The sequence below is a fragment of the Ceratotherium simum genome, chromosome 25 (genome assembly GCF_057802395.1).
Source record: "Ceratotherium simum simum isolate JZ-2026a chromosome 25, ASM5780239v1, whole genome shotgun sequence".
Classification (NCBI taxonomy): Eukaryota; Metazoa; Chordata; class Mammalia; order Perissodactyla; family Rhinocerotidae; genus Ceratotherium; species Ceratotherium simum.
Window position 1 is genome coordinate 12,807,954 of NC_141924.1, and position 13,724 is coordinate 12,821,677.

At 55.2% G+C, this 13,724-nt stretch overlaps 1 protein-coding gene across 2 annotated transcripts; it reads right to left on the reverse strand.

The window, feature by feature from the left end:
- Window positions 1–6,123: 6,123 nt before the first annotated feature.
- On the reverse strand, window positions 6,124–13,637 carry MPST (mercaptopyruvate sulfurtransferase). 2 transcript variants are annotated; one of them, XM_004418106.2, is made up of 3 exons: window positions 13,587–13,637; window positions 9,214–9,835; window positions 6,124–6,716 (listed from the first exon to the last, which is right to left on the reverse strand). In XM_004418106.2, the coding sequence occupies exons 2-3, from the start codon at window positions 9,806–9,808 to the stop codon at window positions 6,418–6,420; spliced, it is 894 nt and encodes a 297-aa protein (XP_004418163.1). In that variant the 5' UTR covers window positions 9,809–9,835; window positions 13,587–13,637; the 3' UTR covers window positions 6,124–6,417. The 2 variants fall into 2 exon arrangements, with proteins under 2 accessions (XP_004418163.1, XP_004418162.1); XM_004418105.3 differs by lacking the exon at window positions 13,587–13,637 and adding an exon at window positions 13,490–13,577.
- Window positions 13,638–13,724: the final 87 nt, after the last annotated feature.

Below are 13,724 nucleotides of genomic sequence, written 5' to 3' on the forward strand. Positions count from 1 at the left end.
GTTACCCATTTGAGGTAGAGTTAAGTTTATTTGTTTCCATTTGTGTTAACATTTCATTCCCCCATCTTTGTTAATTTGATTTTTTGAATATGCAAAACATAACACACTTCCAAAAGTCAAAACTATGCAAGAAGTCACATACAGAAAAGTAGACAAGTGTCCCCATCTGTCCCACTCTATTCCCATTCATCCCCATAGGTAGTCAATTTCTAGTTTATTCTTACTGTTTCTTTTTGCAGGAATGAATACATACATATATACTTTCTTATTTCCCCTTCTTTCTTACACAAAGGTAACACACTATGGATACTCTTTTGCACTTTGCTTTTTTCACTTAACAAAATATCCAGAAATCAGTCCACAGCATTTCATGGGGATCTTCCTCAATCTTTTTACATCTGCCCAGCACTCCATTGTGTGAATGACCATCGTTTATTCAACCATTCTTCTATATATTTACACTTAAATATATTTAGGTTGTTTCTAATATTTTACGATTACAAATAATGCCATAACAAGTTACTCAATTCTGCATAAGCATTTTTGTATTGTTGGAGATGTATCTTCTGGGTAAGTTCTTGGATGTGGGCTTGCTGGGTCGCAGGGTAAGTGTATCTGTCAGTAGGTGCTTGTGATTTTCAAGCCTTTCGTGGTTCAGAAATGAGGAAAGGCTTTGAGAGGCAGGAGTGAGAGGGAACAGAGGCGGGCAGGGGACAAGGCTGGGAAGGAAGAGTGGACGTGCACAGCGCCAGCCTCATCTGGGTATTTACTCCCCACTGCACCAGCTCCATGAAGGCTCTGATACGCAGCTCACCTGGGAACTCCAGGAGGCCCCTCCCGTCTCGTTCTGGGCCACACAATTCTGCAGTTTATCACATGCTTTCAGCTAATTACTGTGCCTGGTTTTTAGCACCGATGATTGCCTCCTTCCTTGCATTTTTCTCTGCCGATTGCTACTATGTTCTGTCAGGAGAAGCAGTACATCTTTTCTACGAGTCCTGGAGAAACCCTCACAGAGTTAGATGCCGCACATCTAGCCCGGGGGGGGGCAGTCAGCCTCCGGGTCCCTTATTCCTCACCTGGGAGCAAAGGTGTGAGCATGTGTGAGTGAGTTTGTTGGGGGCTTATGACCCGGCCCCCCCCAGAGAAAACCCCCACTCCTTTTCTGTGACCCCTCCCCATTCTGTCTTGCAGTGGATGAGTGCCCGGTAGTCATTCCATCCACATATCCAATCCCAGCCCTAACCTGCCTGTGACCTCAGGCGAGTCCCCTGGCCTCTCTAAACCCCGACCTTCCCTCCCTGTAAAATAGGGGATAAGAACTCCTATTTCTCAGAGTTGTTCGAGTAAATGGATACAAAACACTTAGCATCCTCCCGGGACTTGGAAAGAGCTGGCTAAATAGGAGGGGCTGTTAGGGTCTCTCTCAGCCCCATCGGGGTACTTATATGTATACGTCAAACATTCATTAAGCCCCATCCATGTCAGTTATTGTGCTAGGCCAGGAAGAGAAGCATGAATAAGACGTGTCACCCTCAGGGGCATACAGGCTGGCAGCACAGGGAGGCAGGAGTGAGGAGTAGGACAGAACATTAGTAATAGTAATGAAACTGTCTGGGGAAGAGGGAGAATCTCCCTCTGCCCTTTTCCTTAAGGTTCTTATGGCTGGCCAAATAATTAACAAGACAGGTTAGCAGGAGAAAATAATACCAAGTTTAATAACATGTATACATGGGAGAAAGCAGGGACACTGCGTTTCTCAACACAATAGCAGAGATTCTCCTCTTAAATACCATGTTCAGCCAATGACAAAGGAGGATGTTGGGGGGGGGGAGTCAGTTACAGGAGATTACCACTAAAGCACAGTAAACAAGAGTAAGGTTATTATGCAGATTTAAGGCCTCACCTTCCACATTGATAAGCCTCTAGAAATGAGGCCATCCCCCCCCCCCCCGTGCCTGTCCTATTGTAACATTTATCCTACATTATCTTTATAGCCATCATGATAGAAGATCTGTTCCAGGAAGGAGCCACCATGTCAAATTCTTTAGGCAGTTAGTGGGGGAGGTCAAATGTCCCTCAGAGAAAACAATCAAGGTAAAGAGATTTCAGGGTGGCCAAATCTTGATCTCCCACAATACACACGTGTATGTGGTGCTTACCGTGCCAGGCTCTGTTCTTAGTGCTTTGTATGGATCTGTTCCTATGAGGCGGGTACTGGACTCTCCCCACCTCACAGATGAGGAAACTGAGGCACACTCAGAGCCAGGGAGCAGGAGGTCCTGATGCCTCCAAGGCTGTGCTTTGAACCCCGTCCCCTGCTGCTTCTCTACATGGGGCATGGGGGCACCGTCCAGGGTATTTGTGAAGGGGCTGCTGGCCCCTGTGGAGGGGCCTCTCAGACCCAGAACCACGCTCCATCCTCTTCTGTTCTGTGTTCCGTCTCTCAGATACTCCTCACCACACCGGCCGTGGTCTGTCTGTCCTCACCACACCTGCTGTGGTCTGTCTGTCTGTCCTCACCACACTGGTCATGGTCTGTCTGTCTGTCTGCCCCTCCCCCCTAGGCCAATTCCCCCTCTGAGGGTCTGTCTTTATCCTCCATGTCCCCAGATCCTTGTACAAGGCCTGTCCCTGAGGGCGCGTGCTGGCATTAACAGAGGGGACAGGCTGTGTCTGTGTGTGTCTTGGGCATGGGTGGTGGGGGACCTGGACCGAGGCAGGGGGAATAGAGGGGGAAACCTACCGGCCCCGGTGCTGACTGGCTATGGGTAAGGGGGATGGAGTCTGGAGAACTTGCTGCCAGGTCTGGGCACAGGGGACCCCTGGGTGGTGGCCATGCACTGGGACAGGGAAGGTGGACAGAGGAGCAGGGTCAGGCCCCGGCAGGCAGTGACACAGGGATCTGAGTCCAGCGAGCTGCTGGACGCCCGGAGTCAAGAGTCCCTGGCTCAACACAGTGGTTTAAGCCACTGGAACCGTGGCATCATGCAGAGAGTGGGCGCCCCTAGCGGCAGGTGGAGACTCTGGAGAAGATGGGGAGTAACCAGGAAGGACAGTCAGCAAGGGCAACTTGGAGTTGCAAGGCTGGGAGTCCTGGAAGGGCACACCAGTTGGGGCCATTTAGCTTGGGGGCACACAGCCCCTGAAGATGTCACTGTGCAGTGAAGTGGGCAAACAACCACTGAGAGTTCAGGGACCCTCAGGATACCACGTTCCACCCCCAATAGGTTAATATGTTAAAAATTTTGGTGCAGAAAATTATAAAGCTTCAGTTAACCTAAAAATTTCATCTCTCCCTGAATGACTCATTCTCCGCGAGTTAAGGATAATAAAGCTCCATTCTGCTTATATAGCTGCGGTTACTCCAACAGGAGTGACACCTTATACTGTTTTGAGCTTTCCCTTATCTGACATCACACCCACTCTGTGTGAGGCAGGGCAGTTTGCTCTCATTTTTCAGACAAGACTGAGGCTCTGACCGGAAGGGTCTGGAAGGCAGACCTTCTGGGGCCTTGTGCAGAGTCGATTCCATGGTACCAGGACCAAATCAGCACATGGATTCATTATCTGGTCCACTGGATGGGGTGGGGCCTTTGAGCCATGATCCCTCGAGGCAACGGTCCAGGGAATGGACACATTCCAGTGCAGCTGGTCAGACAATGCTGGGAGACTCCTGACGGTCCCTGACACAGAGGGGTAGGGTACTCAGCAAATATTTGCCAAGTGGACAAAAATTTCATCATCTCATCCGGTGTTGCAAGTTGCTGCCTGGAACACACAGGGTGGGCGGGATGGGCGGGCCCCTGCAGAGTGGCTTATTATCCTGGGAGTTCAGGCTCGCAGGAGGCAGGGTGAACCTGGGTCGTGCCTAGCAAACTCCTGCAAAGTTAACCCGCTGCTCAAGGAAGGCCCGCCTCCATCTCCTTTCTCCGCCATCTGGGGGCATGGAGGATAAAGACAGACCCAGAGGGCAGGTCTCCTCTGACCCTCCCGGGAGGAAAAAGCCCCGGCTCCGGTCAGCCTGGGTTCCTTGCTGTGGGGTGGACTGAGATGGGGCAAGGGAGCCTAACCAAACCTCCTGGTTAAATTTCATGGCTCAAGGGGTCTCCTCATGGAGCTGGAGAAACCCTTGGTCATTTTCCATGAACTTGTCACATGAGTTTCCAAACCTTGAGTTCCATTCCATTCTCCCCTTGATCCTGAAATTGGACCACCCACCTAGCCTCCAAGCAAGACAACATTGGAGCGGCTCCTGCCCTAGACATTCTAACTCCAGTTGGGGTCCTCTCCTGAACTAGCAGTGTGCCCTTAGGCACACCGCTCAACCTCTCAGCTTGCAAAATAGATCACCTCACAGTACTCCCTTCTCTCTGGAAGTACAGTATGATGGGCTTGTTTTTCCTCCCTGGCTGGGAAGCTTTTCCAGGGCAGGAACACAATTCTCATATCTGTTCTTCTCTCTCCCCCAATGCCAGAAATACAGGAGGCACTCAACACGCTGAGTAAGTAAAAGTCCTTTAAAAAATAACAATAACATGACATTTACTCTGTGTCTGGCGCCAAGCTAAACAGTTTCTATGGATTCTCTCATTTAATCCCCATATTGCTCAAGGAAGGTACTACTGCTCCCATTTTAAAGATGAAGAAACCGAGGTTCAGAGAGGCTCGGCAGCGTGTCCAAAGTCAGGCAGCCCCGTATGGGGTAGCTGAGACAGAAGCCAGATCAGAACCTCACATGTGTTTGCAGACAAACCTCTCTCCCCAAAGAGGCAGGGACATTCCCGGGAGAGAAACCGAGGCTTGTCCGAGACCAGCATGCGAGGACAGTTTCTAAACTGCTAAACTCAGTCTCTGGGGGAGGGGACCCCTCCACACTGGGATCCCTGTCTACACTGTTCCTGACTGCTGTGGTCAGCTGTGTTATTCACTCCTACAGCAGTGGTTCTCACCTGGGGGTGATTTTTGCCCCCAGGGGGTATTTGGTCACATCTGGAGATGTTTTTTGGCTGTCACTGCTAGGCAGTGCCACCGGTATCCAGTGGGTAGAGGCCAGAAATGCTGCTAAACAGCCTACAATGCACAGGACAGCCCCCACAACAAATTATCCGGCCCCAATGTCAGCATGCTGGGGTGGAGACCCTGAGCTAGAAGGACGGGACTCTGCAGTGGGCTCTCGGCCAGGTCCTTGTCTGAATCCTTTCTTCTGAAGTGCGTATTATTCCCATTTTACAGATGACGAAGCTGAGGCTCGGAAAGGTGGAGACTTACTTTAGAGCTCTTATTTGGAAAACCAGGATTCTGCCCTGTGAGCTCCCCCATCCTTGTGGACTTGAAGATGACTCAGCATCAGAGGAAATGTGATGGGGGTTGTGGGTGAAAAGAAGAGTGAATTCAGAGTCAGGAAATCTGGGTCTGTTCCCAGCTCTGTCGTAACTCCATCGTGTGACCTTGGGTAAGTCACGGCCCCTCTCTGTTGTTTTTTCCTTCTAGGGTCCCCTCCAGTACCGGCTGACACTGGCCCTTTGGTAGCAAGAGGTGCCTTGGGGGCTTGAAGATGGGGAAGGGTGACCTGGGTTCTGACAGGGGCATCTAGGGCCTTCTCAGACACCTGTGTCTACCTGGGGGGTCTCTGAGCAGAAAGGATCAAACCCCCAGGGCCGCCCACCCCCTGCAAGCTCGAGGCTAGCCTGCAAGTGAGGGCTCCTAGAGTCTAGAACTAGATTCTCTTCCAGTTGGGCTAAACTCAGCCCTTCTCCAGAACATCCCGGCTGGGCTGGGACAGGCCTCCTCAGCGTGGTACAGCCTCCTATTAAGTTCTGGACCCAGCTGTCTTGAAATGAGATGCACTGCTTACCTGTGGGGGGCTTTGGGTGGGACTCCACACACATCACAGCAAGATTCACCTTAAATAGCCCAGCAGCCAGAAGGGAGCCCCAGCGTTACAGGGTGCAGGACGGTTTGCTGGGGGCATTCTGGGCACAGGAATGGAAGGGCTCTGGGGCCCAGCTCAGCTCAGAAGGCAGGGACAGGATCCCCAAGACCTTCAGGCTCCATGGAGCTCCCTTCGCTGGGTGGGCTGGAGCCTCTGGCTCCTGAGGGAAACGGAGGCAGCCCCACAGGTAGAAGGATTTAGCACTTGGCTGTTTTATTTCCTCACAGCAAGACAGAAGGGAGGTGGGGCCCCAGATTAGCACCTGGTGGGCAGCTCCCGGCCCCCTGTGCCCGCTGCCACCTTATCTCCTGCCTCCACTCGGTGCCCACAAGTCAACGGAATTCCTGGCCTCTGAGATGTCGCCCCATGTGCCATTTGAGTTGGAGGAAGAAACCTCTCCAGGTCAAAGCAGAGTCAGAACAACCAGGCTGCGCACAGCTGGTGGCTGAGTGTCACCCGAGCTTCCTGTGTCCTGCCCAGCCTCAGTGGGTCTTCCCCCGGCCCTCTGAGATGACATCCTCGGGCTGGGCACGCATGTACCACTCGACCCAGGAGCCATCGTAGATGGCCACGTCAGGCTTGCCGCAGAGGTAGGCTCCCAGTGCCACATGGCAGGCTGTGACACCAGAGCCGCATGTGGCCACCAGTGGCTGGGACAGGTCCACCTTCTTGTCCTGGAACAGGCGGCGGATCTCCTCGGGGCTCTTCTCCAGGCCCTCCTCGGTCAGGAAGTCCGTGAAGGGGATGTTCACAGTGCCGGGGATGTGGCCAGGTTCGATGTCTGCGGCAGGGGGGCAGGAACAAAGAGAAGGGCGGCATGAATGGCCCCCGCGGCCCTGAGAGCCTCCCACGCAGCCACAGCCCCAAACCTTCTATATGCATCGTGTCATGTGGTCCTCACAACCAGGAGACCCAGGCGCCATTCACAGCATTTCCATTTTACAGACGGAGATGCTGAGGGTAGTACTGCCCAAGGTCGTGCATCTGGCAAACTGCTGGCTGGAATCCGAACCTAAGACTCGGAGCCCAGCAGAGCCACACTCTGCCCCAGGTTTTCTGATGACCGACCATGCGCATGGGGACAACAAAGATAAACAAGACCTCTTGCAGCCAAGGCATTTTGATCTGGCAGGGAAGACAGGCAACCACTGAATAATTACATGTATGATGAGTGTTACCAAAAGCCGTAGGGGTGGCATGGGGGCATATCATAAAAGATAATAGTCATAATACCAGCTGACATTATTGAGTGCTTACTTTGTGCTGGCCACAGTTCTGAGCCTCGCAGCTGTATTTTCTTCTTCCATCCTCTCCAATTCTATGGGAAGGAAATTACTACCTTCTCTTTGCTACAGATGAGGAGACAAGGCACACAGACTCACATGCCCATGTCACTGGGGCACAGAGGCCCCCACTTAACGGATGCAGAAACTGGGCTCAGTCAGAGACATTACGTGGAGACTAGCCTGGAGCAAGGAAGAAGAGCGAGCTCTCAACCCAGGATGGCCACTGTCAGAGCAGGGCTGTCTCCACGCCTTGAAGCCCACCAAGCAAAGCATGCTTCCCCCCATGCTGGACCAATGTGGCAAACTATAGGTGCACTGGCCAGGTCTCAGGCTGTGGAGTGGGAATGAGGGGGACAGTGGTATTCTCCACCGATTTACATGGAGCCTGCACGCATATCAGCTAGGTCAACCTTGACAACAGGCCTGCCAGGTGTACACTGTTATCTCCCATTTTACAGATGAGCAAGCGAGACTGAGGTAAGCATTAAGTACCTCTATAAAGAGCCATAGCCAGAGAAGCAGACGTTAATTACATCACTTCCCATTTCTTGAATGCATCCTGCGTGTGCAAACACGGAGCTGAGTGCTTTACACACTTGCTCTCATTAGATGTCTGACTCTCACCACATCCTTTATCTTCCGTGTTCTGCTCCACTTGACACACGCAGAAGCTGTGCTCAGAGATTAGGTGACCTGCCAGGTGACACTCAGCCAGTGCAGCCGGGGGCAGTGCTCTGAACCCAGATCTGGCTCTGGCTCCCTGCCCTGTGTTGCTCCACCCCCTCCCACCAGGGGCTGAGCTGCAGGACCCAACAGGTTCAAGGTGGCGTCCTTATTAGGCTGGACCATACAAAATTGCCAGCTATGTAGGTTCAAAAACGGTTGGAGATGAGCAGTTTCATATAGTTTGACCTAATGTCAACATTGCTCTGCACAGTTGCATGTGGCAGGTACCTTCTGAATTCACCAAACCTCTCTGAGGCATTCACTCCGTGCCAGCTACTGGGTTCGTCTTCAGGATGCACTGGGAGCATGGACGGCCCTTGCCCTCGGGCCACCCGAAACAGTGCTAAGACAGGGTGAGGCCAAGCTGCTCTGAAACCACAGGACAGAGGTTCCAACCCTCATGCCCCAACCCAGGGGTATGGGGGATGCCATTCAGGGAGAGCTTCCCAGAGGAAGCGGCAGTTCCCTGCACCCTCCCCGAAGCAGGCAGGAGAGAAATTGCTGGGGAATTACTGGCTGCTCCCTGCAGTTAAATGGACTGCCCGGAGTTCAGCACCTGGCTGGACTGCTTCCTGGGACCTCGGCAAGGCAGCCATCCTAAGGCTCCATTTCCTCCTCTGTACAATGACCACCCCACCCCGCCTTGGGATCACTGAAAGGCTCACACCAACGTGGCCACTGACCAGCCTGCATTGTGGGGACCCTTCCCCACCTCATATAGGGCTGTCCTGCAGGCTCCCTGCCTGGGGACATCCGGCCCACAGCAGAAGGCCTTGCCCCAGCCCAACCACCCTCCATTCAGTTTCTGCTCTCACCTGGGGCAGCAACCTCTCTCTCTACTTAGTGCCCCTCTGTCTTGCCCTCTGCAAGCCTTGGCCCCTCTGAGGGACTTTCCTTTCCCTCTGAGGGACAGTTCCCCACCCCAGACACCTCTTCTCCCTGCCTCCATCACCCTCAAGGATGGTGTAGACCTGATCAGGCCCCATCCCTTTGAGGCTTTACCCAAACTGGGCCTGCCCGCGACCCCTCCCATTCCGCAGTGACCTCTACACCCGTAGTATTGGGGTGGGGCTATCTGGGTTCTCACACTTATACAGGGCACCCTGGGTGCCCAACAAATGTGGAGTAGCCACTGCCCCAAGCACAACCCCAAGGATGGGGCTGGAGCAAGTATTATTGCCCCACTTGAGGAATAAAGCCAGCGAGGCTTAGAGAGTGAGGCGACTGGAAACCCGATGTCCGGGCCCCTCGGCGCAGCGCTGTTACCGTCTCTGGGCTCGGGCTCGGTGCCCCGGAACCGGCCGGCGGCGCGGGCGTCCACCACCTGGAAGCGCCGTGATTCGAGGTTCTCCTTGACGTCCTCGTACGTCTTCACGAAGGCGGGGTCCAGCGCGGCCTGGAACTCTGCGGGCGCGGGCCGGCTCTTGCCCGAGCTCAGCGGGAGGCCCCGGCGCAGCCAGTGGCGGAAGCCGCCGTCCAGCAGCGACACGGCGCGGTGGCCGAAGGCGCGGAACATCCACCAGACGCGCGGCGCCGCGTAGAGGCCCTGGTCGCTGGCGTCGTAGACCACGACGTGGGTGGCGGGGCCCACGCCCAGGCGGCCCGCGTACTCGGCGAAGTGCGCCGCGCTGGGCAGCATGTGGTCGTAGGGCGACGTGCGGTCGCTGCACTGGTCGATGTCAAAGAAGGCGGCGCCCGGGATGTGGCGCTCCTCGAACTCGCGGCGCGCGTCGCGGCCCAGCTTGGGCAGGTACCAGGAGGCGTCGAGCAGCTGCAGGGGCTGCCCGGCGCGCGGGGCCCGCAGCGCCTCGGCCACCCACTGCGCCGACACGAGCGCGCGGAAGAGCTGCTGCGGGGCCATGGCGGCGGCGACACTGGGGCTGCAGGCCTGGGCGACAAGGGGGGGTGTGAGGAGGGAATGGAGGAAGAGGCCGCCCGGGGCGAGAACCGCTGCTGGGGCTGGGGATGGGGCGGTGGAGCCTGGGGAGGGCAGAGTCCAGGGAACGCAGAAAAGCAGTGCTGGTGAACCCAGGTGCAGACTTACGTCACCCGGGTCTCCCCTGCCCTCCCCCGCCAGACCTTGGATATATACACAGCGGAGAGTGACCAAATGACCATGACGCTTTGGAGAGGGCCAGGGTGGGGGCTCCTCACCGCTGCTTACTGGGGAGGGGTAGGCCGGACCTGAAGGCCCTGCTGGCGCTTTAAGGCAAGTAGGGGCGAAGTCTCAGCCCCTCCCTAAGACGCAGCCCAGCTTCACCTGCAACCAAGCAAGGGCCCTGGCAGAATTCACTCACTCGTTCATCAAACATTTACATAAGCGGCCTCATAGGAACAGTAGCTGGAATTTACTGAGTCCTTGCTCTGTGCCATTTAATTCTCACAATACCTTAGGACACTGCAGGACAGAGTAGGTTCCCAATTATTTGCTGAGTTGCCTCAAGAGGTTTGGTATTATTCTCTTTGTTTCCCAGAGGGCACCACTGAGGCTCACAGAAGTGCACTGAGTGGACCAAGGTCACCAGCTAAGAAGTGGTGGCGCCCGGCTTCCCACTAGGCGGTCGCACACCAGAATCCAGACTTCTCACCGACATGCGCTGTGCAGGCGCTGGAGTCCCGCAAGGTCAGATTCTGCCCCTTGAACCTGAACTTTCTCTCTGGACCTTCTTGTAGGAGCAGCTACAGTGACTTGGCACCTCACTCCCTCTCCCCTCCCCTCCTCTGTGGGCCAGCAGCTCACCAGCCCGTCAGCACACTGTGGCATGTCAGCCCACAGCCTTCTAGGGCCGGGATGCTCCAAATGCACTGAGCCACTGTGCAGGCAGCCCCTGGTCCGCTAGGTGCCTTTGTGCAGGTCAGAGAAAGGCAGACCCCCACCAGAGCACATGGCTGGATGAGTGGGTCAGCCCCGCTTGCCCGCCCAGCTGTGTACCCCCTGTGCAGGGCACAACCTCTACATCCATACCAGTCAGTCCTGCCACCAAGGGGAAGAGGGTAGGTACTAGAGAACAAGCGTTTTGTGGCGTGTGCCAGTGGGCCCGGCTTTAGTAGTGGGTGTATTAAGATGCCTGTTTTGTGAATGAGGCGATTGGCAGTTAGACATGTAAGAAGCTCCTTGCGCTTGGTCACAGAGCTGGTCAGGGGCCACTTCAGGATTCCAAGGCGGATTTCACCTCCCGAGGCTGCACTTCTTCCCCAGCCCCGGGTCAATGATGACCAGGGCCTAATGAGTCCACAGTGGGACACCCTGTGCCCAGCCCCCTCCCACAGTCCCATCACAGGCTGGCTTTTAGGAACCCACTTCGCGCACACGGCCAGGCCCTGTGCTGGACACTGAGACACCCTCGACTTTGCTAGGCCCTGAGGGTAAAGACAGGCCACAGGCCTGCTCAAGAGACAAGGTAATTGAGGAAAGTCTGGAGCTCAGTGTGAGCAGAGGGGCTGCTACCTCAGCCTGAGATGGGGGCAGAAGGGGGTGGGAAGGCCTCCTGGAGGAGGGGGAAGGCCAGACTGATCTGACCTTTTCAGGGGCCCAGGAAACTGAAGCTTGACCTTCAAGATGAGGAGGCTGCCAAGGGGGCTTTGGCTAAGGGGCGATCCCAGTCTCTGTGGGTTACCCCACAGCTAGATAATGCTGGGGGATGCCGTGTGCCTCTTCTTGAAGAACCCATTGTGAGCCACAATAGCCCCTGCTCCCCACCATTCTTGGGGCTCCTTGATTTTTTTCCCCTAATGATCCATTTAGAGTGGAAAGAACCCTGGTGTGGGAGTCAGAGCCCCCCAAAGTCGGTGCAAATCCCACTGCGAGTCCACTGCTTAATGAGCTGTGTGAGGGCCGACAAGTTAGGCTCCCCGAGCTGTTTCCATTTCTTATAATGAAGCTTCCAACCCTCACCTCTTAGAGCGAAAATTAAATCATGAATGTAGAGGGGCCATCATGATGCACTGCACATGGCTGCTTTTAATAATCATTAAAAACTATTTAATAAAATCTCATTATTTCTTCCAAGTCACTCTCATAGGTGGCCTTTGAACTGACAGCAGCCAATGCAGAATTAGAATTTCAGGAATGGGGGGACTTCAGAGGTCGGAGGTCATCCTGCCCCACCCTCCCTGCTGGATTGGCAGTTCTCACAAAGGACTGTGGGAGGTGGAAGAGGGTCTGGGAGAGCAGGCTGTGTGTGTCACTGAAGGGCAGGGACCAGGTCCCTGTGTGCTTGGCAGGCCTGGATCACTGTGGGTGGAGATGCTCTGGGAGGACTGAAGGACTCCAGGACATAGGGGACAGCCCCAGGCCCATCTCAGGAGTGAATACACAGCACTAGGGGAAGTGTGAGTCCCAGGCCATCAGCTGGGGTTTGGCCGTGGCAGAGAGGGCTCCAGTCAGACTGGCATTCCTCAATGACTTCCCCATCCTTGTCCTTCTATCCCCTCTGTCCCCCACTGCAAAGCACAAAGCTCAGAGGATTTACAGGGTAAATGCTTCTCAAAGTGTAAATTTTTTCAACTTTCTGTAAGAATATAGTTATTTCAGAATAAAAAGATTTTTTTTTTTTTTTGCTGAGGAAGATTGGCCCTGAGCTAACATCTGTGCCCATCTTCTTCTATTTTATATGTGGGACGCTTGCCACAGCATGGCTTAATAAGCTGTGTATAGGTCCGCACCTGGGATCCAAACCCCGGGCCACCGAAGTGGAGCCCGAGAAGTTAACCACTACGCCACCAAGCCGGCTCCAGAATAAAAAGAATTTTTAAAAGGGGGATGAGAAAGCTCTAGGCACATGTAACAGCATATGCAAAAGCTGAGCAGGGGCAGGGGGTCCCACCAGCTTGCAAGAACTAGTTGTTAGAGTTTCAGGAATTATGCCAAATGGTTGTTTAAACAGAGACTGTTAAAAGTTAAATTATATACACTTACAATTAAATAGGTTAAATTAAAAACAAAGGCAGTTTTTTTTAAAGCATGAGGCTTTGGCAATGAGCACGGTAAACCAAGGCAGCCCGCGACATGTGGGCTTCAGATCCGGGATTAACTCAACTCCACCGCGCGCCCCTGGCAACGCGTGGGCCGGCCTCTCTCTCTCGGGTCTTTAAATAAGTTTCCGGCCGACCCCGCGGGGTTCTTGTGGGCAGCAGGTAGCACCCGTGGGAGCGCCCAGCAGAGCGCCTCACGGAGCAGGCCTTGACACATGTTAGTTTCGTTTCACTCCCGGAAGTTCTCTGCCAGTTTTTCCTCCTGGAGCCTCTGGGTCAGCTGGCCTTGGCCTCTCTGTGGGACTGTATTCGCCCTCCTCGCTCCCTCCTGCCCACTCTGGCGGCACCTGATGACCCCCACGCCCACCCACGGCTCCCCACCCACCATTCACCCCGACCTCCCCCTGCAGGCCGCCCCAAGCTGCTGCGCACAGCCAGCCTCAGGGCGAACGCAGGGGCGCGCCTTTCCTCCTAGACTGCAGCCGCCTCCTCCGCTCAGCCCCTCGCCGCGCACCCCAAAGATCGACCGCCCCCTAAAGACAGGCAAGCGCGACGCCGCAGCAGTTACCCAGGTCTCGGGCTCCCGGCTTCCGGGCTCGGCCATGGCCCCCGCAGCAGGCGCCCCCTCCCCGCGCCCGCGGCCGTCCCCTCCTCCCGCCACCAACCTGCGGCGGGCCAAAGGGAGGAGACTTCGGCACAGCCCACCGCCGCGGCCACTCGGAGCCGCCGCTGCCCGCGCCTTCCATTGGCCGGGCCGGGGGGACGCCCGCACCGCCGAGCCCTGCCGCGCGCCGCCCCCTGCC